We start from the raw sequence: 25,903 nt of genomic DNA, 5'->3' as shown, positions 1-25,903 counted from the left end.
AACTTTTATTACCTAACAGGTCCTGTTAAGAAAATTTTTTTGAAAAACAATAATAATTGCTAACCAGATAAAATCTATGAATTTGATAATCAGTTACAGATAAAGAGTTAAAAGGAATCTTAAAGGTCTAAATCCAAAGCTCTTACCACTGTATCACTGCTCCCTTTGGTAAGCAATTTAACTCAAGATTATATCATTGGCTAATGGCAATGAGGCTACTGAGCCAACTGGTAGAGATCATTGGGAGTTAACTAACAGTCTGGGTAAAATCTGATTATATGAATGAAGGGCAAGCCCCTAAAGCACACTTTCACAAATCCAGGGACCTCCAAGTAAACCTACTCACTTTATAGTCAAGAACATGAGGAGAGATTGCTACTGTGGTACTTAGATTTAGGTGTCTACTTGGCAAGGTGAAGGGACTTAGTTCTATTGCTATGGACGTGAGTCAATGCCATGTGAACCTCATCTGTTGTTGATTACATCTTCAGTCTGCTAGAAGGTGTGCCTGCTGCAATGAATGATGTTTGATTTAATTGGTTGGTGCTTAAATGAGAGAGTACAATGTAGCACAGCCCAAGAAGCTCAGCATACCTCATCTCAGCACTCACAGCTCAGCCAGGGCCTTTAGAGATGCAGAAAGAAGTCACCCTGGGGAAAGCTGTTGGAACCCAGAGGCCTGGAGAGAAGTCCAGCAGAGACCATGCTGTGCCTTCCCACGTAAGAAAGAACCTCAGTTGAAAGTTAGCTGCATTTCCTCTGAAGAACTAACAAAATAAATCCCCTTTTATTAAAAGCCAATCCATCTCTGGTGTGTTGCATTCTGGCAGCTAGCAAACCAGAACAGCTACAAAAGGAAAAATCCATGGATGGTTAGACTTTATAGATAATGGAAAACACTTACCTTCCTTGCTACTGCTTCCCTCACACCCTAAATACATCCCCTCTTGTCAAGGAGCAGAGAACAGGTTGAAAGAAATATTAGCAGTATTGTTTATGCTATTTTTTCCTTCAAAAACAGACCAGATAAGGGCCTTTTATGAAATAGGATAAATGACTTGTCCAGGTCATACTCTAAACTAGAGTTAGAACTAGAAATAACTATTACTCCCTCCCTCAGTGTTTAAGTTGGTCTTCCATCACGTACTTTTTTCTCAACAGAGTTGGTACAAGAGAAATCAGTGGAGGAAAAAAGACTGTGCTTAGGGGCTGAAGGTGTTCCTAGAAAATATACACTGTAAGGTTGTTTTTTTTTTATTCCTCCTATGACCTATATTTATACTGAGGACTTGACCTGAGAATAGAGAGGAATGTCAGTTTTGGAATTTCCTGTTTCCTCCAGACACTCATTCATAGTGGTTACCAGTACTGGCTCATCTTAGCCATTCAAACATACCAATGCCAGGCTCCATATTAATCCAGTTACATCAGAATTTCTAAGGGTGAAGATGAGTATTTTTACAACACCATGCATTAGTATTTAGATTTCAAATATGGAGCATCACTGTTTTTTCGGAAGTGTCCCAAGTGATTCTACTATGCAGTTGTGTGTTCAGACAGAAGACTAAGAATAACAGACTCTTTTTCTCAAGAGTTCAAGGATTCATGAAGGACCTAAGCCAACCTAAGGACCCCCAAATTATAATGGTATCAAGAATCTGGCCTTCCCAAAGAAAATGGGCCTAAGATATGTGGATAGAAAATAGACCAAACTTTGGAATTCTGTTTCAAGAATAGCAAACTCATTACTATTGGTTCTATTTAGGTCACAGGAAGCCGAGTAATCTGTTGTGGTAACAACCAGAGAGAAGATTCCTCATCTTTGTTTCTTTAGAATAGATCTGCCAGCTGCCATACTGCATTTCCTAGGCAGCTGTGATGATAAGAACCCCCTTCAAAATGTAGGCACCAGTGGGGGGAAGGGGAGGCTTTCCACCTCTTAGGGGAACAAGGGACAAATAAGCAAACTCATGGCCATTATGACAAAACCAGGCCTACGTAACCAGTTTATTATTAGCCTGACATTAAACACCACTTAAAAACAAAACAAAACCACCACCCACACAAACACACACCCCAAGACAGAAAATTACATAATGGCATTTGGAATGATCTGCTCTGACAGTGAAAGCAGAATCAGCCAAACCAGAGAGGGCTATTAAAGACCAAATGGGGATGGGGTAGCCCGAGAGAGTCATTTTCAAATCCCCTACAATTTATGCAAATACTGATGTACAAAAACAATGCTTTGTTTAGAGGAAGAATCCCAAAACAATAGTCTAGATTCTAGAAAGCTGTCATTCTGCTTTGAGAAATAATGAGCCTCTACTAACTGGAATAATTTTATGTTCTACCAAATCCAATCATTCTATATAAGTTAAAAGAAAACTGTTGGGGCAATTCTTAGGATGGAGGCTCAAGAAAGATTTTTTATAATATAGGTCATACAGGAAAAAGGGGCCCAATAAGACAAATTCTACTAACCTCCCCATATCGGTTTATGGCCCACAGTCCAGCCAGCCAGCACCATAGGAATAGGGGAGTGATGTTTCTGCTCCTTAGAATCCATTAGCAACTGGACTAAGCCTTATGACAGTGTTGTTGAGGTCTACTGTGGCAGTAGCTTTAGCGTTTCACTGCATTAAGCATAGAACCTCTGCAGGTAAAAACTCTAGAAAAGAATCACCATCTATAAAAAAAATAAGTAACCTGAAATAAAATTGTTTTGGTTTTTTTTTTTTTTTTTTTGTGGAAACTATGTTCAACATTTTTCCTAAGAACTGGAAGCCAGAATACTTTTTCTCTTAATGATTCTTAGTTCTAGTCTAAGCAATATATAAGTCCAGGAAAAGACTAAGGGTTTTGAAATGTTCTGTTCTCTTCCTTCATTTGAGGAGGGCAGGGTTATTTTGATTCTTTCTTTTGAAAGGCAATAAGCCACTACAGAGACTCTGTGGTCAGTCTGCACTCAGAGGTCTGATCCTCCCATAGCCACAGGCTGTGTAAAGTGGCACAGTAAGGAACACGAACATTTTAGAAAGAGGTTTCTGAGAAAGTGGTGATAGGAATAAATGCTTTGCATACTTGATTACTGCAGTTAAAGTAAGTATTGCAATATGGTTCCCCCTCCATACTGACCTGATATGTGATGCTTTATAAATCACAATTTTAACACAACAGAAGCTCACATTAAGGCACCTGTCTGCTATATCCAAGCTTTTATATATGTAAGCAGATATATCAGAAAGCCAGAAAGGACCTTGTAAAATCCACATTGGAAACCAGATAGAAGGCAGTCTCAAATTTCTTTTACCTGTTATGAAGCACATACTCTTAAATATCACCAAAATTCTACCATAAGACTCATTTCTAAAGCCCAAATATTTGCTAAATCCCCCCAAGTTCCATTTGTTTCCCTGCTGTAAAAATGATACAAATCAAAAGTGGTGGGTTCTCTGCCCAATGCACTCAAATGACCAATTCCCGAGACATCCCGGTTTCAAAGAGAGAAAGAGTTAGTTGTTGCCAAGTGTGGAGCAGGAGATCTGTCTTGCCGACCTGCAGTTAACTCGCACAGTTTTTTATAGTATCAATACATGGGTAGTTTTTAGGATAATGGGCACAATGGCCCAAGATGATGAGGTTAGAGATTATCTAATTATTGATCACATGCTTAGTCACAGAACATATGTAAGAAAATGGTGGTCTTAATAGGATGATGGATGTGGGTTTTAGTTTTATAGGGTATGTGTAGGTCACTTATAGGTTAAAGTATAAACTGCTGCACATGTCAGATGGGCCAATTTTGGTTAGATCTACCATTTTCTAGCAAGAGAGCTTTGTAATTGGAATTAGTTCTGGGCTAACTCAAGGCTCTTTATTAATAAACATTAGGTCTGTCTTTAGTGATCATAAGACTCTAAAGTTGAAAAACAGAATAAGGGAGAATAACTGGGGGTTATCACAATGTTTTTACAATCACAAGATTATACTACATAGTTATACAATCATTATCAAAGCTCAAGGCAGCTGCATTAGAGACCAGAAATTTCAGGTATCTCCCTATTTTAATATATTAGAAAGTAAAAAGAAATATTTTATAATGATTCAATAATCAAAATTATTTGTTAAATCCTAGCTTCTCAGTTACAAAAAACACATTTTCAATGAACATACAAAAATTCATGAAGCTATCATAGCAGAGAGGGTGATAATCTTAAATTTTACTCAAACCCTGTGAGTCTGAATTTGTTTATTTGATAAGAATCACTCCAAAGAAAAGACTTTCAATAAGCTTTTTAAGGTAGGGGGTGTAGAAAAATATTTCATAAAACACTAAATCAGAAACCTCTACCTTTTCAACACTTGAGATAAATAGGAAGTAGACAGCTATCTAACAAAAAAGCTGAGATTTTATGCTAGGTTTGTTTATCAACAATGTCTACTTTTTAAAAATATCCATAGAATCTTAAATCCAAACAATAACTTGTCTTAGACTTCATCTCAGTACTACATCAAGTGGTCAAAGTTTTCCTGTTCCTAAATTAAATTAAAAAAAAACAACAACAAAAAAAAACCCAGCACACAAAAGTAATACTACCACCTCCAAACAAAAATTATATAGCAACATGAAATTATGAGTAATTTCTCCCTATTCTTTAGCTTTTCTAAATGTTATTATAATTTTTATTACTTTTTAAAAGACCACTCAATAAAACTTGAGCAAATCCTATCCTCCATACCACTCAGCTAGTCACAGGTATTGTAAAGAGAAAGTGGCTAAGAATTGGCATATACAAGACCCAGAATTTGTGCTTACTAGTAATTGTTTTAGTTTTTCAGCTACTTAATAATAGGTTTGGTTTAATAACAGGAATTTACTAGCTCACAGTTTCAGAAGCTAGAGGGCTAGATGACCAGCCATCTTTGAGGTTCTTTGGGTTCTCCATCACATTGTAGGGCGAAAACCAGGAAGGAGGCCGCAGGCCTCCAGGAATGTTCCACAAAGTTAGAACAGGCTGAGACTAAGGATCCGTAGTTCCTGGAAGCAGGTTTTATTTGCTATGGCCATAGGGCTCAGTGAGTAACCTCTGAAAGTCTGAGCCGGGAACAAAAGGCAACCTTAGCTTTTATAGACTCTTTGACATGTTAAAGACAAGGTAAACAATTGGCTGATTTGAGAATGGCCCAGAGCTGAACCATTGAGGGTACCCACCCCAGGAATGTCTTCTCTTGCCTATGTGCATCTTCACCAGTTACTGAAGGCTAGGGGAGGGGGTTTCTATCCCAGGAATGTGCCTTACCTCGCTTGCCTGCAAGGAGAGGGGGTTTGGGGATTTTCCACAGACAGCACAACTAAACCAGAAAGAGGGGAAGGCCTGCCTGCTACAACATGGCAAAGCACATGGCTACGTCTTCTCCTTTCTCTTCCAGGTTCCATTGTCTTTTAGCTGTTCCCAAGGTTTCACTCTCAGTGGTTTTCTATATAAGGCCTCCAGTAACAGGATTAAGATGCATCTTGATTCAGGTGGGCTGCACCTTAATATCACAAATGCATAAATGAGGAATAACCTCATTTAGGCATTTATAATGGGTTCACACCCACAGGGATGTATTAAGATTAAGGAAGGTCGGGGGGCGGGCCACGGTGGCTCAGCAGGTAAGAGTGCTTGCCTGCCATGCCCAAGGACCCGGGTTCGATTCCTGGTGCCTGCCCATGTGAAAAAAAAAAAGATTAAGGAAGTTTAGGGTACAACTCACCATAGTAACCATGTCAAATGTCCCTCCATCATATCAATTACATTATCCAAAGGAATAAACAAAGGATGCCTGATGTAAAAATGGCAGACTGTGAACTTATGACTACATTCCATCCTTAACAAGGTCCCATTGAAATGATGGAAAAGAATAAAGCCTAACAGTGGTGGAAAGCAAGAAACCGTGTTAACAGTGTATTAGACAGTTTGTGCTCATCCTTATAGATAGAAAGCATTTGGGATCAGATTGGCTTAGAAAACTGCAGCACACCACTAAAATGTGAGAGTGCTCCAAGGAGCCTGCAGTGACAAAAATAAAGTGCTTTAGAGACATCCGATGGAAACATCATCCGAACAATCAGAAGCAACATTCTTTCCTATTATGCCCACAGAGTTCTCAGAAGCAGAGAGTTTTGATCCCTGACTAAAACACTAGGACTCTCATGAGAAAATTCAGGCCTTTTTGCCATTAAATATATGCATGCGTATTTCTGAAAAATCATGCTTTACAAACTGTACCAAAAACAAACAAACAAATAGGGCTTGTGGGAACATAGTTATGGGAAGGTCACATGAACCATATGGAGCATTGTGACACAATCACTAACAAAACAATCCTAATAAAAATATAGGTGTAGTTAAATCCCTACTGGCAGAACAGTCTTAAGTCCTGTTGTGGTCATGTGTCCTCCTTCTGGATGACGTACCAGAAGGCTTTTGCATATAATACAAAACATTGTAATCAAAATGTAAAATCTGATCCAGAATTCAGCCTTATTCATTGATCCCTTGTTTTAATAGTGGAGGTAGTATCTTCACAGCTTCTCCAACTGTACTTGCAGCTTGCAAGCGAGATTAACATAGTAGAACGCATTACGGTCTTGAAGCCACTGCAGCAGTCACGATTTACACTAAAGGAAGTTACTGTTGTAGATTTCTCAGTTTTAAATTTTCAAATTTTTCTTTTTTAAGTCTTACAAATTGCTAAAGCTCTCTCTCTAAACGTGAGAAGGCTTAATCCTTATTGTCTCAATATTTTCAAGTACCAAGTATCACTTATGAATCAAGATGACGTCTATTTTATACTAAAGCGATTCCCCAAAATACTAATGACATAGAGATAATTCACTTCAAAGAAACATGTATTATGGGATGACAGACAGTGGGTGATTTAACTGGGGAGGACCTTAGATGGATGCTGTTTCCTCAGAGAAAAGCAGAGGCATAGTATGTGGGACAGCTTAGGCCAAGTATGCCACAAGCCCCAGCCATGCACCTGGTGAAATACACCAAAAGCTCTCTATCTGCCCAGGAAAGCTCCTTTTGCATTGACAATTTTAGTAGAAACTGCATCATGTCTGCTTTGTTTGTGTTCCAGGTCCAGAGACTCTCAGGTGCCCCACAGGAAAGTCTGCCTCTTGATACCTTTTGTCCATTTACGCCCTTTGCCAGGGCAAAGAGACCTATACCACCTCGAGGGACTCCCTGCCAACGGCAATTATTCAAACTAGTTCTTCTTCACAAAATATTTCAGGATTTATGAAAGAAAAGGAACAAAATGGACAAAGAGAACATCTAGAACATGGGAGAAACAGATAATTCAGGTAATGGAAGAGGATCAAAAAAATTTAGATAATATTCTCAAAGATACCAGAGATATAAACTAAGAACGTGATCCTTCTGAAATAGAACAATTAGGGCGGGTGATGGTGGCACAGTGCAGAGTTCTCGCCTGCCATGCCAGAGACCTGGGTTCAATTCCTGGTGCCTGCCCAAGTAATTAAAGAAAGAAAAAAAAATCATTTAAAATAGAACAATTAGAAAACAAAGAATTAAAAAATAAGTGCAGAAATAAAAACAAAATAAAATGAGCTAGATTAAAAGAACAGGCTTATGTAAATCTCATAAGGGCAGAAACCATTTTAGTTTTAGAACTCAATGTATTCCTTATTCTAGCACAGTGCACAGTGCCTAGTACACAGTAGAAATCTATAAAAATATTTGATACATGAACTAATGAGTAAATAAATGAATAAACGAGATGAATGAATAAGGAAGAGAATGGTAACAAAAAAAGAATGAGTTAATAAGTGTGGTTGACTAGCTAAGGAAGTAATCTGGAAGATCAAGTTGAAGAAATCTCTTTGAATGCAGAACAAAAAATGCAAAGGAGGTATTTAAAAAATGAAAGTTACAGTGGGGAAAAAAAAAGAAAGATACATAGAAATGAAGCATAAGATACAACACTAATAGAATCCCCAGAAGTAGAAGACAGAGCCAAAAAAGAGAGAAAATAATCCAAGAAATCTCAGGAAAAAGTCTGCTTGACCTGAAGACATGAGTGTTCAGAATAAAAAGGCCCACTGAGTATGGAGCAGAGAAAAATAAGTCAAACCTAGAAATACTTTAATAAAATTTCAGAAAATCAAAGATAAGCAGAAAATTATAACAACTTCCAGAAATCATACGTAAAAAATGGAAACTAAATCTCTCCTACGCATGGATAAAACAATAAACAACGTCTTAAAGATGATAACAAAAAAATTTCTGAAGCTAAAATTTTATAATGAAATACAAATATTTTCAGACATGTAAATATCCAGAAAGTACCACATTCACATGAACAAGTGTTCAAGGTTTTTTAGCAAAATGAAAGTAATAACCCAAAAGGATGACTTAAATATAAGTGGCAGCTGTATTTGAAGAAGTACAAAAAGGAGAAAGAGAGAAGGTGAATCCATTTAACATTTCTCTGTGGATTTAGTAGCATTGGATTGTTCCTTCTTTTTATAGGTCTAATTCCACTATCATACTTGCTGGTCCAGCAGTAATTCTCACAAAACAGACCACAATTACAGAGACACAGGAGAAATGAAATAAGTGATAAAAATCTTGATGATAGAGAAAAATAAAACATCTTTAAAATGGGGGAGGAGAAAACAAGAAATTGTATGTGCTGTAATCTCCTTAAATTTCAGAGTGGGCTGTATATAAATATTATATTAAGTTGACTAGACCGATTAATTGAACATTTTAAAATTCATTACTATTAAAACTGAAACAATAATACCAGAAATTGAAGATTAAATGGTGAAAGTGAATGGCATTGTAAATGTACAAAGGTATTTACCTTTCACATCAGGAAATGGACAGATACTGTTAAAAAAAATAAAAATTAGTAGTGTCTATTCATGAAGTTGTAAGGATAACCACTCAAAGAAATAAACTGTTAGGAAGTTTGGGTCCATGCCTCTATCAGATGAGGCAGCAAAGAAAGTAAGCAACCCTTGGGATTCTTAGCAGATGGAGTAGTGTAGGAATAACAGTGATTTGTCAAACACTAAATAACCCAGGAAATATCCTTTGAGGAAGAAAAGGACAGACAAGCTTCAGTGGGGAATATTTGAGCACTTCTTTTAGTCCACTGACTGTTAAGATATTGACTATCTAAAAATAAAGATGCAAGAGGGATTATTTTTCATTTATATTTTGAGCTATTTCCAACTTGTAAATTCTCTTTGAAAGTCTCTGGCAAAACCTGAATAGAAGAGAAGTTTTTTATATTCTACTTAAATGAAGTCCCTTGTGCTTCTTTAAACAAGAATCTGCATACACATTGTTCTGTGGACAGGAAAGACAGTGAATATCTTAACAAGGATTCCTCAAGTCTAAGCCCTAGTGTCAGGAAATTTCGAGAATGAACTGTGGTTGGGAGAGGCTTAATGCATGGAATGGACTGTTGCTATATTCCACTGCCTAGCACAGAGTAGGTGCTCAATAAATATTTGTTAAATGAATAAATACACTGTTTCAGTTTGCTGATGCTGCTGGAATGCAATATACCAGAAATGGATTGGATTCTATAAAGGGGATTTATTAGGTTACAAATTTACAGTTTTAAAGCCATGAGAAAGTCCAATGTAAAGCATCAGCAAGAGGATATCTTCACTTAAGAAAGAATGATTCCATTCAGGTTTCTCTGTCACATGGGAAGGCACCATGGCGACACCTGCTGTCCCTTTCTCCTGGCTTCTAGTTTCAAATGGCTCTCACAGTTCCTGCAACCGGGTCCTTCTGGCATCTCTTGGGGTGTTTTTCTTCTACATCTTCAAAGGTCTGCGTCTTGGTTTAATCTCTCTGCTCTTTGTCTTGGCTGTCTCTATTTTCTGCCTTTTATTCTCTTCATATAGAGCTCCAGTAAAAGGATTAAGACCCCCTTAAACTGAGTGGGCCACAATTCCATGGAGATAATTTAATCAAAGGGTCCCACCCAACAACTGGTCTGCCACCACAAGATCAGATTAAAAGAACAAGTCTCTTGGGGGTGGGGGGTGGAGGGGGGGGGTACATAGCACTCTCAAACCAGCACACACACAACTCTTTGTTCTCAGTAGACAGCCATAGAAACATCAACCTGCCCCCTATCTGGGCCCAATCCTCACTGAGGGATTAAGGAGATCAGAACCAGAACGGACATTTTGATTCTTTCAAATGGGACCTTCAATTTAGTTGATTTTGAATATACTTACAGTACTCAGGCCCCCTTATTTCTTTGGAACAGACTTCCATGGGATTTACTGGCACTTAAGTTTTGTCTCAGGAGCCCAGGAGGGCCTTGTCATCCATCTAGCTACAGAGAGTTACAACGTTGCTCCAGGAACTGGGATGACTTGTCACTGTTTGTAGGGTTCCACAAACAATGACTGAGAACCTGCTGGCACATGCGCAAGCCTCTGAGGTGAACACTTTACACCTGTTATCAGATCCTACATCCAAACCCAACAGTGTGAGCACCCGAGACTCTGAGGCCATTCTCTTCTTCCTATTACTCTAGCTATTGTGGTCCCTTTAGCTTACAAATTATAACTGAAATCAAAGGATTTAAACCCTAACACAAATCAGAGGAGGAAGAGTTAATCGAAACCAGATGAAGATGACTTTTCAGTTTTATAGCTGGTTCAATGTTGTCAGCTAAAGCTGACAAAGCTAACTGTTCAAGAGCAGCTTTGCAATCTATCTGAAGAGAGAACTGTAAAGTTTCATAGTTGCCCTCACAGTCTTCCATAAAGACAGAATATTCTTCAGCCCCATCCATCTCTAGTTTTCTCCCATTGGCCACCAACAGCTCAGTAAATATTCAAGTAATCCATGGCCTGGTACTCAATCAACATTGTAAAAGGGGAAAAAAGAGTTCTCACATATCTCAGTAAAGGATATTAGCTGATTTGCATGGTCCAAGGATGTCATCATTATGAAAAGCTTAAATAATTTCTCAGTTAAATTGAACTTCCAAGTAGAGATGATGGTAATAAAGTAATCTAAAACCAAGAGGATTCTAAAGGAATATACCTGACAGCATGAATTTTCCACAGACAGATAGCTACAAAATTATTTGAACAAAAGAGACAGGTTTGTCCGAACTCAACAGTACTTTCCCGATTCCAACCTTGAACCCTGTACAAGAGCCAAGTTCCTTTTTATGGGGCTTTATGGAACAAAAAGAAGACAAGTCCCTTAAAATGACTGCTATACTTTGAGCTACCACAAGAAAAGCCGAGTTACCCAACTATTTCTTTCGAAAGTATTGTAGACTAAATGTGACAGATGCTTCCAATGTCCACAGAATAACGTCTAGACATAGCAGAAGTAATACAGTTACATAAATTGGCAAACTATGACCTCCAAAAGATGGTATCGCCAGCTCTTTTAAGGGGTGGTGTGGTTGGTTGGTTGATTTAAGGGAAAAAAGGAAAAATCACCAATTTGATCAAATATGACGAAGTGGAGAAAAGGGATGGTTACCATCCAAACCGTACCTCCTGCCCAAGTCAGACACTGATGCTGCTGCCTCACCTCCTCAGACTCTGAAAGAGAGAGAACCTTCACGATTTTTCAGGCCTTGCTGAGTAACAACATTAGGCCAGAAATTTTAAGGGTTCAAGAGGACACTTTCTTCCTGGGTTTAACTTGAAACTCAGATATTAATACGTTTTAAGATTTGAAAACTTTAAGACAGGAAGTTTGGCTTGACAGTGAACATCTTAAAGCTAGGGAACTCAAGCCAGAAAATCTGGGGATTATATGACATTTATTCCTGCTGTGACTGGGAAAAACTGAAGTAGGATCAGAAAAGGATTATTCTAGCAGAACAAGGACAAGATCTAACCTAATGCTTCAGTCACTAGATAGGTGAAAAAAAGTATCCCTGCAAATTGGAACCAAAGGAAATCTTATTCTGTACATGTTTAACAGCCTGGTTCACATAAATAAAGCCAAGTTCTATCAATGAAGAATTCAAAGAGTTGTAAAATAAGTTCATAAAGACAGCTTTGAGTCTGCTAGATTAGAGCCAAGAGCCACCTAAGATGTTCCAAGCCCAGCAGATCTCTGACAATGTCTCTGGTAGCAAGAGCACTCATGTTCAGTGGCTATACATGGATCACGTGGGAGGAGCAAGGGAGACAATGCAGGGAATTCACAGACTGAAACTATCCAAAGATTGAAAACCTCTACCTAACAGGAAAAAAGGGGGAAATATAGCAGTGATACCCTATCTTTTGGACATGTGACAATTTTCCAGAGTTGAGGCATGGGGTTATGGGTATGAGTGAGGAGCATAAGGCTTGACCCTAAGCTATATTTAAGTCTGACCCTAAGTTATATATTTTGGGGGCTTCTTTCTACATGTCAACAATTTTCTTCTAACACATTTCATTGAAACTGTGATTCGCAGAAAGACAAAAGCAACCAATTAATAGATCATATAGATTTGTCAAACTGGAGCTCAGAGTAATTGGGAAGTCCAGCACAGGGAAAGGTCACCCCAGAAAAAATTCACTCTTCAAGAAGGCTATGGCAATAATGAGAAAGAACGAGATTTTAATCACTGAAGCTAATTACACAGAAGACTAAATCACAAGAAGAGTTATTTAAGCATCTTAAATACAATAAAAAGTAATTAACAGGAAGTGCCATCTTGACACTTCATGTCACAAACCAGGCCTGAAAAGATCAGCTAATTCCCATCCTGGGAGTCAGAGAACGAGAAACAACTCAAAGTTTGATCTTTTTATTTTTTATTTAAACTGTTTTGAATAACAGATAACTTTTGCCAACTCCAGAACAAAATTAATCAAGAAAAAAATTTTAATCTATTAGAGTAACTGTAAGCTTCATTTTTGCTGATTCTCCAGGGAGTAAGAAATGGAGAGGCTGGTGAAGCTTGTGTGGTGGAAAAGAGGTATCCTGCTAGAATCTTGTGACTAAACTACTGCCCATATATCAGGAGGAGAAATAGAAAAGGTTTAGACTAAACCCTACTAAGAGAGGATACAGACAATTTACACACATTGTCATGAATATACACCCCAAAATCTACTTTGAAATAGCCCAATAAGAGATTCCATCTCATCTGCTGTTTTCTTCTCATTCCCCTGGAATCACTAGCTTCAGAAAATCTATTCTATAGTCTGAGGAGCACAACTGATCTCTTAAATAATTGGAAAAGCATTTGTCACTATGAAGACCTATAAGGAAAACTCACAGTATATATGTAAATCCACAGATGATGACAGGTATTGTGTAGACTGGATCTCTTCTTAATTCCACAATACTTCCACAAACTTGAAAAAGCCTGCCTTTCAGAGCAGCAATGAATACCAGAGAAGTTCTCATAACTAACAGTTCTTTAACTGACTCACACATTTGACTACCTCAGCAAAACCTACATACTGGCTGATAACCACTGACTGATGGCACGCAAACACACCTGTGTACTTCTCTCCCGAACATCTGAGTCATCTGTTTTTGTCCACAAATCTGTTTTATGCTGGTTGTGCTTATTATCCCTAATTATGCATTTCATTAAAGATTGTATAAATCATTGAAATATGAGTACACAAAGAAAGAATTTGTATTAATGAAAATAGCTGCAAGATAAATTTGAACAGGAAAACTGTAACAGATGAAGGGAATGTGCATCACAAAAATATGGGGTTCTATTCTATTGTAAGTATTTTTAAGCCCTCATTCTGAACAGGAAGTTGCATGATTCACTAGAATATCAAATAATTGATACATACTGCCCAAAGATTTGGAAATGTCTGTACATGTTTGTTTTAAATGAAACAAATATATTGAAATGTATCTTTTTTTCTTTTTAAGTAACCCTGCTCTTTAACTCATGTTTCTGAACAACTAAGCATTATAGCAGATAGAAGACATTTAGCGCGCTTCAATTCTGATTATAAACTGAGTATTTGGACACCTTTATTATTAATAATGCCTCAACTTTTCTACAATATTAGTAAAGTGACTTGCAAAAGAACAGAAAATTTTTTTTAAACCAAATAAAAACAAAATCAAGGAAAATAAAGAGAAGCTGTGAATAAGGTCAGTATAGAAAAGGTATGTTATGAGGTCCACTTTCTAGAGATAGTCTATCTTTGGCCTTGAGCTTTCAACAACCAAACAAAAGAAGAAAACAAAAACTACCAGTTACAAATCTCATAGTATTGATTAAATAAAAACAAATCTGTAGCTCAAGAGAAATAGCCATCATAGGTAACAAGATGCATAAGTATTCTCCATAAAGGGATTCCACAATATATTCAACAAATCATTCAACAAATTTACTAAGCTCCTACTATAACTGGATATGGGGTTACAATAGTGACTATAAGAGATAAAACAATTTTATGAGGAAAAGAATACTGCTTCCAGGTACCCTAACAGGCTGGTCTAATCCAAACAGACAACTTAAGTATCTAGAAAAACATATATATTGTATAGCCCTTTATAAAAATCACACAAATATTTTTGTATAGCCAATTATAAGAACTGAGAAGCAGAAAGGCCAAGTTATTATTTCTGGCACAAACCTGCAATATAGCTATTCTCTGTTGTCAAGTAAGACCAATCAACTGTGCTCTTAACTGAGCAAACAGAAAACAAGGGTGACACCTTCCTATGAATACTCAGGATTCTAACCAAAACCCTGGTTGTTTCAGAGATCATCCCACTTCTGGAGAGAAACATTCAGAAGGAATAACCTCAGTTAAAACCAAGATTGATGCAGATGAGGTCTAAAGGTTTTATTTCAGAGTATGGTCACAACATCCTAACATGGAAAAATTTTTAAGTCATCTATCTCAACTGTCTACTTAAAAAATCCCTAACACATTGCCAGACTAACTAATTTTTAAAAATATACCTCAGTAATAAATGAGATGATCTACTCTAATGCACTGTTAGGACTATTTATTGGTTGAGGCTACTCCTTGTTTCTGAAAAAATTTTTAATATGGGGAGAAATTTTCAGCTCTTCAAAGTAGGGAAGCATAGATGCAGCTCCCAAGAAGTGGTAATAAATCATTATCGCAAATTATACAGAGGGAAGAATAACTAAAATATGTCCTGATTTTTACCATTTCAAAACATTTGTCTAGAACCAATCTCTATTTTTTTTTTTTTTTACTAAACCTGTCCTTCATGGTGTTAAGGTAATGGCTTATACTGAGCTCCACTTGGCAATGATGAAACTTCTGATTGATGTGTGAACATTAACAACATTCCTAAACACAGGAGTGGTAATGGGGCTAACAATAATCATTTCCAGTTGTGACAGCAAGAATAAGGGGAAACAGGTTCTATTTGATGGGAGAGTTTCCTCAAGTCAAACATCTGAAAGATCCTCACTGCTTTGAGAGGTACACTGGAGCTTTTGAGGCTTCTCCTAATGGGCTTCACTGTACTTTCAGTAAGACAATCCCTTTTGATAAGAAACCTATTCTTTTCTTCCCCTCCACTTTGCTCCCTTAAAAGAAAAGAAAAATACCAGTTTGGTAATAAATAGCATTTAAGATTGTTAAACAGAGAAGGAAACAATTACCATGCTGGTATATTTTATGCAGAGTAAGAACTGCCATTGGGGACTGATTGTTTTAGTATTTATTGTGGAAGCATGGCCCAGCAGGCTTCCTCCTTTCCTATCAGATACCTCCCTTGAAAAACTCTGTTCATGGACTAAGCGGCCAAGAGACCTCAGAACATACTCAAGATAGTCAGCATAGTAGATAGAAGAAGACCCTGTCATCTAGGGACTACAAATCTCTATAGAAGAAAGCATCAAATTAATCTCTCATTCACTGTTTTGCGTATGCATGTATACGTGTGTGTATACAACTGAATTTCTAAACTGATATTCATAAAATCGAATTAAATTTTAGATAGCACCTAAGGTTTGGTTTACACTCAATAAATGGCATTTTAATAGTAATAATGTGCACTACATATTGTCGAGTACACAGACCACAGCAAAATTTAAATAACAACAATACTGAAAGTATATGATTAGCTAGTGAGTGGTTATAAAGCACTTTGCAAATACAGATTACTAGACAGGCACATAACAACTATAAAACACTGGCAAGAGGATGAGAAACAACGCAGAACCAATGGAAGGAGAGAACTGGATGAGAGAGAATTCTTAATTTATCGAAACTGTGCCTGTGTCCCTGCCAGCCTGAACACTCACATTCCTCCAATGGTAACAGTGGCACAGGTACGTTCTGAAAAGGCAGGTGCTGTCTCCGTGGCTGGGCTGGCTGGTCTAATGTAGTCCACAGTCACATTGACCTGGAAACAAAGAATTAACGGAGTTAAGAGTTGAGAGTCTGTAAAATAGCTCACCAGCAACTATAAATGCCTGGACAATTATAAAAGATGGTAAAAATTATTCAAAAAAAAAAAAAAAAGAAAGAAAAGAAAAAGTAAAAATCTCACTCACATTTTCATTTTTCTGGGTCTAAGACTCTAAAAAGCAACCATTAAAAGATAGCTGATACCAAATGAGAAAGACAACTGGCTGAACATTTAAGACACCATAGAATTTATATTTGATAGAGAAAAGGACTGCAGCACTCACACACAGGTTCTAGATATTGTGGTAAAGCAGTTCTTTAATGTTTTCTGGGTTAAACTCCTTTGTCTGTCATAATTTCTCAAGGACCAGGTCAACAACAATCAAGAGGACCAATCACAAAGATGGCTGGGATTAATTTCACGGCATGTGAATCAAAGAGACACAACTAATAACACCCAATCCCAACACATTTGGACTAGAAAGTTTTGGTAAAAACAAGGATAGAATGGACCAGGAGAATCTTAAGGGTTTTTTTAAACTTTTTTATTGTATAGTTTAGCATATATACAAAGCAAAGAAATAAAAAAACAATAGTTTTCAAAGCACTCTTCAACAAGTAGTTATAAGACAGATTCCACAGTTTGTCACGGGTTACAATAGATCCTCTCCTATTTTTCCTTCCAGCTACTCCAGAATATAGGAGGTTAGCTGGCTTAAATGTTTTTTCATCATCACAACTGACTTTTTTTCCCCTTCTTTTTTGTGAAAAATAACATATATACAAAAAAGCTATAAATTTCAAAGCACAGCACCACAATAGTTGTAGAACATATTTCAGACTTTGACATGGGTTACAATTTCACAATTTCAGGTTTTTACTTCTAGCTGCTCTAAAATACTGGAGACTAGAAGAGCTATCAATTTAATGATTCAGTATTCATATTCATTTGTTAAGTCCTGTCTTCTATATATAACTCCACCATCACCTTTCCATACCTTCTTTAGGGGTGTTTGGACTATGGCAATTCTAAATTTTTCATATTGGAAGGGTCTGTCACTTATACGGGGTAGGGAGATGGAACTACCTGATGTTCTGGAGAGGCTGGGCTAGGTTTCAGGACTTATCTGGGCCAGGGACTCATCCAGAGGTTGTAGGTTTCTGGACGGTTACTCTAGTGCATGGAACCCTTGTGGAATCTTATATATTGCCCTATGTGCTCTTTAGAATTGGCTGGAATGGTCCTGGTTGGGGGTCGCAGGTTATGACAAGGTAGCATGGTCTACCTGAAGTTTGCATAAGAGCAACCAACCTCCAGAGTAGCCTCTCGACTCTATTTGAACTCTCTCTGCCACTGATACTTCATTAATCACACTTCTTTTGCCCCTTTTGGTCAGGATGGAATTGTTGATTCCATGGTGCCAGGTCGGGATTCATCCCTGGGAGTCATCTCCCATGTTGCCAGGGAGACTTTCACCCCTGGATGTCATGTCCCACATTGCGGGGAAGGCAATGATTTCACTTGCAGAGTTTGGTTTAGAGAGACTGAGGGCACAACTGAGCAACAACAGAGGTCCTCCAGAAGTAACTCTTAAACTATTAAGAACTATTCAACCTCACCATCAGGGATACCCTGATACTGTGTTAGACTTTAGGGACGCCTAAATCAATAGGCCATACCCCTGATTATGAGGCTTACTCTTGTGAAGTTTAGGTAGGTAGCAGAAAAGCTTAGACTACCTATAGGCATGCCTAAGAGTTACTTCTGGAGGACCTCTGTTGTTGCTCAGATGTGGCCTCAGTCTCTCTAAGCCCAATACTTTTTGATTTTCTGCTTAATATACTCTAGGATATTTCCATGCATTACAATAATCTATACAGGGTTAAAGGACCTCTTTCTTTTGTACTCCCTGTGTTTCAATTGTTCAAATGAGCTATACAGATAAATTGAATTAGGTTACAGACTACAGAAAATTTCAGTTCCAGATCAAATAAACCTTTCCTCCATTGGTCTCAAAGAGTATATGTAGTTCTGAAATATAGACACTGTCTTCCTTATCCCTATGTTCTGAATTACTTTAAACCCAAGCTGTTCGGCTTCGTTCTTATCTCTAAATATCAGGTTACATATATAAAACAGCCTCTCAAAATCCAGAAATAATAATCACCACTCTGGACTTAATGTGTCTGCTCTAAAAGCTTACAATTTAGGCCCTGTTTTCTTACAAGCATTTTCTAAAGGTGACCACACCATTGTTGTTCTTTTGTTTTTAGCTTATTTTGCCTCACCAAATGCCTCACATGTTCACTCACATCGTTGCATGCCTCACAACTTTAGAAACTTTAGGTTTTGAATGAACAAAGTTCCACTTCTCCCTCCAGCAAGCTTCTATCACCAAATGCAGAGACTACTATTGATTATTTCTCCTGGAGATAGACGTAGATTGGGAAAGACTAAGGAACAAAAGGAGAAAAGAAACTAACGTCCCCTTCTGCCCCAAAAGTATGAAGACAGACTAATGTTTACCTAACATGAAGTAGGGCATGGTTTAGCTCCTCAAGGAACTAAAAGTCTAGTGGTGAGGAAAGGATATGCATAATGAAGAGGGTAGGAAATTAGGAGCATAAATGGGGAAACTGTTCGAGCTTAGGATACAAATGAGAAGGACAACAAATATATGGATATGGGGACACTAAACAATGCTTTCCTTCTTTATGAAAACTTTTAAGACAAACATGTCTATGCTCAAAAGAAATAAGTATGTGATATTCATTATCATTTATTATCATTTATTCATTCTATAAAGACAAACTCTGTCTTTATAGAATGAAGGTATATGCTTGGCTTGGGTCATGACTAAGGTTTATATACACCAAAGAGATACATTCCAGTAAGTTGCCTGAAAACAACCCTCACCCCCAATCTGTGAGTCCAGAGTTTCCCTTTCTAAACAAGTCTTTAGTTCCCACTGATAGGCTTACAGACAGCATGTTACCCATGCATTAAATTCAGTCATACTGCTGGTGACCACCATTAAAATCCTTTCAAACTGTCTGCCCCTCAAAAACTCATTTTATAAATGAATAGGGAAATCTGGAGAAGGACAGCTGCCACAAATTTCCAATTGTCAGATCACTCACCTGAACACTCTCTCGAATTCTGTTTCAGAAGCAATGAAAAGGAGCCATATCAGAGAGAAAGCCAATTAAGGACTGGGTTTAAGCTAACTCTTTCACTGGAAGTACTGTCATAAAACACTGAAAAGAAGGAAATAAAGATGACTCCTAAAGTTAGTTGTCCACACTGACATTATTGCTAGGTCTTACCAATTTCTCTAAAACCAGGAGATAGGTAAATATGAGGAATGTGATCAGATAGGGGTGCTGAATAACTATTACATTCAACAAAGAGGCTTAACTAGTTCCCCTATATGTACAGTTAACACAGGCCACAGACAAGGCAAAGAGTGTGATTCACTCAGGGATGCATAGCTGACTTAAATTCCTGGGAGGGGTGAATTGTTCTCCATGTTTTTTGACTACTAAATTGATAGATGTTGGAACTCTTGGGCAAAGCCCTCCAGCAGGTCAACTGCTTCTTAGACCCTCAGCTTCCTGCCCTAATGCAACTAACCTATTGCTTCAAAAGGAAGAACAGGGTTAGGAAAGCACTTAGATATCTGCTGGAGTCATGGCAAACCGTATAGGAAATTAGAAATGTACAGTATCTAAACCCCAAGGGTGTCCCCACCATGGAATATGGAGTATCTCAAGATCAAGTCTTAAAGGACACAGCCACAGGGTATGGCCCAACTTGGGACATTTGTGGGGAATCAACAAATATGTGATGAGGCTAGAGGTCCATATACCCTGTGTTTTCATCCAATCCATCTAAGAAGCTCAGGCCCTTGATTCTACTAATGGGAGGAAGAGGGGGATCAGGTCCTGCTTAAAAATAAACACTCTTCTTCTTTCTTATTTTTAAATTTTTATTTATTTTCTGGAATAATGAAAATTCTAAAATTGATCATGAGGTTGTATGCACAACTATGTGATTATACTGTGAGCCAGTGATTGTATACCTTGGATGGTTTCCATAGTGTGTAATATATCTTAATAAAATTGCATTAAAAATAAATAAACTAAGTGAATCTCAAGGTTACCTTGCACCTGTCAATGCCAAATGTCCTCCTCAGCACACACACAGGGTTGGGACAACAGTCCTTCAGTAGAGACATACCACATAGAGTAACATTTTTCTCTACCCAGAAAGAGTGCTAATCCATCAGAAGGCCACATGAGTATGGCATGTAGTAATGTAATGGGGAATAATAACAACAACAAAACAAAATCAAACATCAGTGCCATCTTTCAGTCCAGAAGGCCAAAATGAGGCAATACCCAAAAACTGTTTTTCAGGGAAATCAATGGGAAGAATAAAAATTGTATCTTCAATACTGAAAGAACCAACAACGGCATTTGCTTTCCAGTTAATTTATCTTTCCTATTTCCGAAGAAAGGGAACTGAAAGTAAGTCAGAGATCAAAGAGCTCTGAGTGGAGGGAATATTATCAAAGAAAATCTCAAAACAAATGAGGTCCTAAGAACAGCTTACAGCCAAGAGACACACCTGCATGCAGTTACCACAAACCAGGAATTAAAGTCAATGTGTAATTAGCATTTATGTCCCTCTTCTGGGATTTTAGGATTTGTTCCCCTACCTTTGAGTTTTTCACCTCTAGATACTCATCATTGGTTTGTTAATCACTTGAGAAAGGGCTGCAGCTTAAACAATTTCAATCAAACAACTACAAAACTGGTACACAAGTATTTTACATATGCATGCAATGTGTATATAATGGCTATATAACCAACCCAGGGCCTGATGCCTGTTCATAGAAATGACCACAAAGAGCCCCAGGTTCTTGCTTGGTTCTACATGTCACTCCCTTACAAGTGAGTTATGTTACATGTTTGAGTCCCAGTATCTTCATCTAGAAAATAAAAGAACAGCCTAGAACTCTAGGGCTTCAACTAATTCTGAAATTTTAAAAGATACTTTGGCTAAACGACATTGTACACTGTGTAGTGTTTTTTTAGATTTTTGTAATTCCTATCTTACATTTACTACAATAAACTGGAACACAGACTGAAAGTTCCATGAAAGTAGGGAACATGCATTTTATGTACTGAAACAGCTGGCACAGAATCTGGCAAAATTGTAGTAGGGTATGCACTAAATATATGTTGGATAAATGAACAAATGAATTTGGGACTCTTTCGTCAGAGATAAAATTCTGAAGGGCATCTTTTAAATTAGGCATTTTGAGGATCACTTGGTCATGCTGTTGACCATTCACTGTCTTATACTAAATAAAATATTTATTTCAACTATGCATGTGGCGTGTTGGGCGGAGGGGCAGCATTTTGAAATTGGGATAAAGCTCCAAATGTAATTTGCTTTAATCAAAGACACCCCCTTGACAGATTAAGCAAACAGTGCATACATAATTTCTAATATTATTTAATTCTTAAAGATGAGACACAGTAGCAGGCAATCTGATTTGTCCTTGGTCCATTGCAGTGTGGAATTTTCCTTGAAAGCAATTCCAAAGACCTTTCAGATGAACTACAAAGGAAACCTGAAATAAGACCAAATTTATATCTCAACCTCTTTTAAAGTCCAGAAGCAGTTAAGTACGATAGAATTGTTCTAAATTTTATTTGGAATACACCTAAGAAATTCTAAGGATCTATGAATATTTTTCATACAACTAATCAATAGAAAAGTGTCAAATCACCAAAGGCACTTCATAGACTTTATGATGCTGTTGATGATAATGAAATAACAAAATGTGAACTACCTAGGAATAAAAGATGAGGTAGGAAGAAAAGCAAATGCATGGCCAGAACATTTCCAGGCTATAGCAGGAGTTTGGTTTTAATATAACTAGAAGGATTCACTATGTAGTATTTATTTAGACATTTTCTAGATGAACTTTACAGGTACCAGTTGTTGTATATTTCATATACCAAACATAATTGAAGCAGTATGTTGTGAATCATTATCTCAACTAATAGGTTATTTAGAGATATTCTGGGCAAGACACTTCTTGTCTTACTAAATGAGGACAAAAAACATCAAAAAGAGATGAGTTTCCTTTGCTTTGGACTTAACAGGACTGTTTACAATACTCTTCAATATTTAAATTATGCAGTTTTGATCCTTTTTCTCTGCTAAAAGCACTTGTGCAATTATTCTAAAAATATAAATGATATATATATATATATATAAATTTAGACATACTTCAACCACCCATTCATCTAAGTATAGGAAGAGGTTCAAAATAAATTACTAAAGAGCCTCTTGGTCCTGGCTCTGGGCTCCCTCCTGAATGGTTTATTCAGACCAAACACAAGCACTTGTGGAGCAACTCAACTCACAAGAGGATGCCAAACTAACCTTCTTCTAGATGTGCAATATCTAATGGAAATACGAGAGTCATAAATGACAGCCATATATATAAGTTTAGATTTTTTAGTAGCAACATTGTGAAAGTAAGAAAAAAAGGTGAAATTACTTTTAATAATTTTTCATTTAATTCAAAATAGCCAAAATGTTATCATTTCAACATACAATCAATATAAAAAAAGTATTGGGCTTTAGTCTCTTTCTTTTTCTTTCTTTCACCTAAGTCTTTGACATTTTTTTATACTTCCATACTGTGTATGAGAAATTTACTGTGTATTTTATACTTACAGAATATTTGGACTAGCCATACTTCAAGTGCTCATATGGCTAGGGTTACTATATTCACCTGAACGGGTTCCAGACTACGTGTTAAGAGTTACCTCATTCTTCTAATATGGAGTTTACTCTTTTTGGTTCTTTCTCCTCTATTTTCCCTGTGAACTTTACTATCTTATATTTTACGAATCCTTGTAAACTCCCTTAAACCATGGATGAAAAAAATATGGTATGAATAACTAGGTATTAAAAAAAGCGTATCCTTCATTTTCTTTAAATTTATTATCCAACTACACTAGAAATGTAAGCCATATACTTTCCCAGTTCCAAAAAACAATTTCATGTTTGAGAATAAAATTGAATAAAGTAAAAAAAAAATCCTCTGATTTATAACTACTATTGTAAAATATATTATCTTCAATATTTTGATCAATCAAAATATTTTTCAATGACTTCCACTGATTCAATGACTAGATTTTATTAACTCTTAACTTGCCAATGTAATTCTAGAATTCTTTAACCTGGGTTGAAATTTATTCTAATGGTGAATGATGACTAGAATACGGCTGGAAAACCATTTTTTAAATATATCTGCTTTCTTAGTTAATGATTAATACTTCTGTTGAGTATTGTATTTTCAGAAAGAAAATGAGCAACTGGTAGATGCAAATTGCTTATTTTCATAATCACATAAAAAGCTGAAATTTATATGTTCCATGAAGATATCTCTGAACTTTGGTGTATCTTAAATTAAAAGCACTTTTTACAGATACAATAAAATAAATTACACATTTTGCAGTTTCAGCTACATTACAAAGATAAAGAGACATAAACCAGTGCTCCCTTACTACCTCTCCAATCCAGCCTAGATATACTCTGTAACACCCCCTTCCAAATCATTGTAATTAGGTGCTAAGGATGGTTGTTTATTCCCATGTATTTATGCTCCTCTCTCCCATCTACAACCCTTCCCACTTCCCCCACTTACAAACAGAACTATTTTGAGCACATTTCATTTTCATCAATGGAATGTTTTACCTAGAGTGCTTACGAACCTTTATAAGCACAGAGTCAAGCAGCTTTCTCACATTATTTGATGCATTTCTGACAAAATGAGCTTCCTACTTTCTACTCCCTGCTGAAGGGGCCTGTGGTTTTACCTATTTTGAGAGGAAAGTTAAAATTCAGCTTACTACAGGGCCCATGAAGATGCTAAGAGTTTCTATATGACATTAGGCATTCATTTAAGTGATTTCTGCTCACCGATAAACATTCCGTTTTGTAAATATTTAATTAGAAGCATATTCAGACACGAAATCCACTAATATACACGAAAACATTTTATATAAAGGGCCATTAGAGATTGGCAAAGATTTCCAGAAGTAGTGATAACCTAACAACAAACATAACATAAAATAGTCTGAAAACATACTACATGGTTTTATGTTTGGAGGTAAATTATAGGCATATACAAAAAATCATTAGGGAAATACAGTTTTGACAATTGAAAGCATTTCAAATAAATCTATGGGACTCTTAGAGAAAAACATAAACTGCTACTTGAAAATAACTTCTCAGTTACTAGAATTTTCTTTAAACGTTGTTTCAAATCTACAAATTTATCTAAAAAGTATAATCTGTTTGTGCTGATGTTTCAACCACTGTCTTATGCACTATTACATCACTGGCACAACTCACCCCAATACCTGATTTTAACTATATGCTGCTTATCCCTAAGAAGGAATGCCTTCAGAGCCTCTACTGGAAACTGTCCTTTGGGTTCCCTGCAAGTCCCTTCTTACCCCTCATCAGAGCCATCATCTCTCATTGCCTTCCTCTGGAGCACGGAAGTTGAGTGTGGGTCGTTTTTCTCCTTATACAAGTGTCAATCACAGTCATATATATACAAAATTCCCAAGTGCAGCAGCAGTCAGGGGAAAATAAGTCACCTCATCAGGAACTCTCTCCCTGCAGTGTTCACAAGCAGCACAAATATATGGAGACACTCATGCCTTTATGCAGAATACACACAATGTCACCCAGTCTTTAAAACAATAGCAGTAATAGAACTAACATAGGAGGAATGGGGATATGAAAAAAAGGGACTTGCTTAATGGCCTCTCAGAAGAATTTCTAGGGGAAAAAGGGATATTAAAAATTGAATAAAAACAAATGATTTTCTCTACAAATATATGCCAGTACATGAAGGGATGTCCCCACTCACCTGAAGGCTAAATTGAGAGACCTAAATAATAAAAGTGGAAACTAAAACACTCACCCTGCCAGAGCTCCAATAAATTTCTACTGCTCTAGGGGCTAGGTATTGCCTGGGTGAGCAGTCAGGGTGGAAAGGCCATTCTGCATTCACTACAGTTCAGAGAATACCCATTTCTCCAGCATGCCCATGTGCTGGCCTTTAGAAGTCACTCCAACAAGGGAAATATGAACTTACGTAAGTTACAGTTCGAACAGTATTTGGCCTAAAAGACGTATACCTTGGCCTTAGAGGAAAGTTATGAGGAAAAATTATAATTCTTAAGGAATATCTGCCAATAGCACAAAGAGAGATTGCCTAAGGATAAAGTTCTTAGAGTGTTACATAAATTATTCTCAGTTTTGTTGCTAAGAAGAGATTCCAAGATAGCCAGATGTCAACATTAGAAGCCTCTCTTCTTTTACACATACCACTTTCTTCCTGTATTCCATACAGAAGATGGAGGCCTACTAAATGAAATGAAGTTCCTTGATTAAAGGTACAC

General features: G+C 37.0%; 1 protein-coding gene across 2 annotated transcripts in view; it reads right to left on the bottom strand.

The window, feature by feature from the left end:
* SND1 (staphylococcal nuclease and tudor domain containing 1) overlaps positions 1 to 25,903 on the bottom strand; it is a 499,108-nt gene that overhangs the window by 259,254 nt on the left and 213,951 nt on the right. For both annotated transcript variants that reach the window (XM_077124437.1, XM_077124455.1), the window contains one exon: positions 16,291 to 16,391. In XM_077124437.1, the coding sequence (XP_076980552.1) occupies positions 16,291 to 16,391 (101 nt within the window). The remainder of the gene's footprint in view (positions 1 to 16,290; positions 16,392 to 25,903) is intronic.

Source organism: Tamandua tetradactyla, chromosome 1 (assembly GCF_023851605.1).
Source record: "Tamandua tetradactyla isolate mTamTet1 chromosome 1, mTamTet1.pri, whole genome shotgun sequence".
Taxonomy (NCBI): Eukaryota; Metazoa; Chordata; class Mammalia; order Pilosa; family Myrmecophagidae; genus Tamandua; species Tamandua tetradactyla.
Note: the sequence above shows the minus strand (reverse complement) of the source record. Positions and strands in the feature narration are given on the sequence as shown.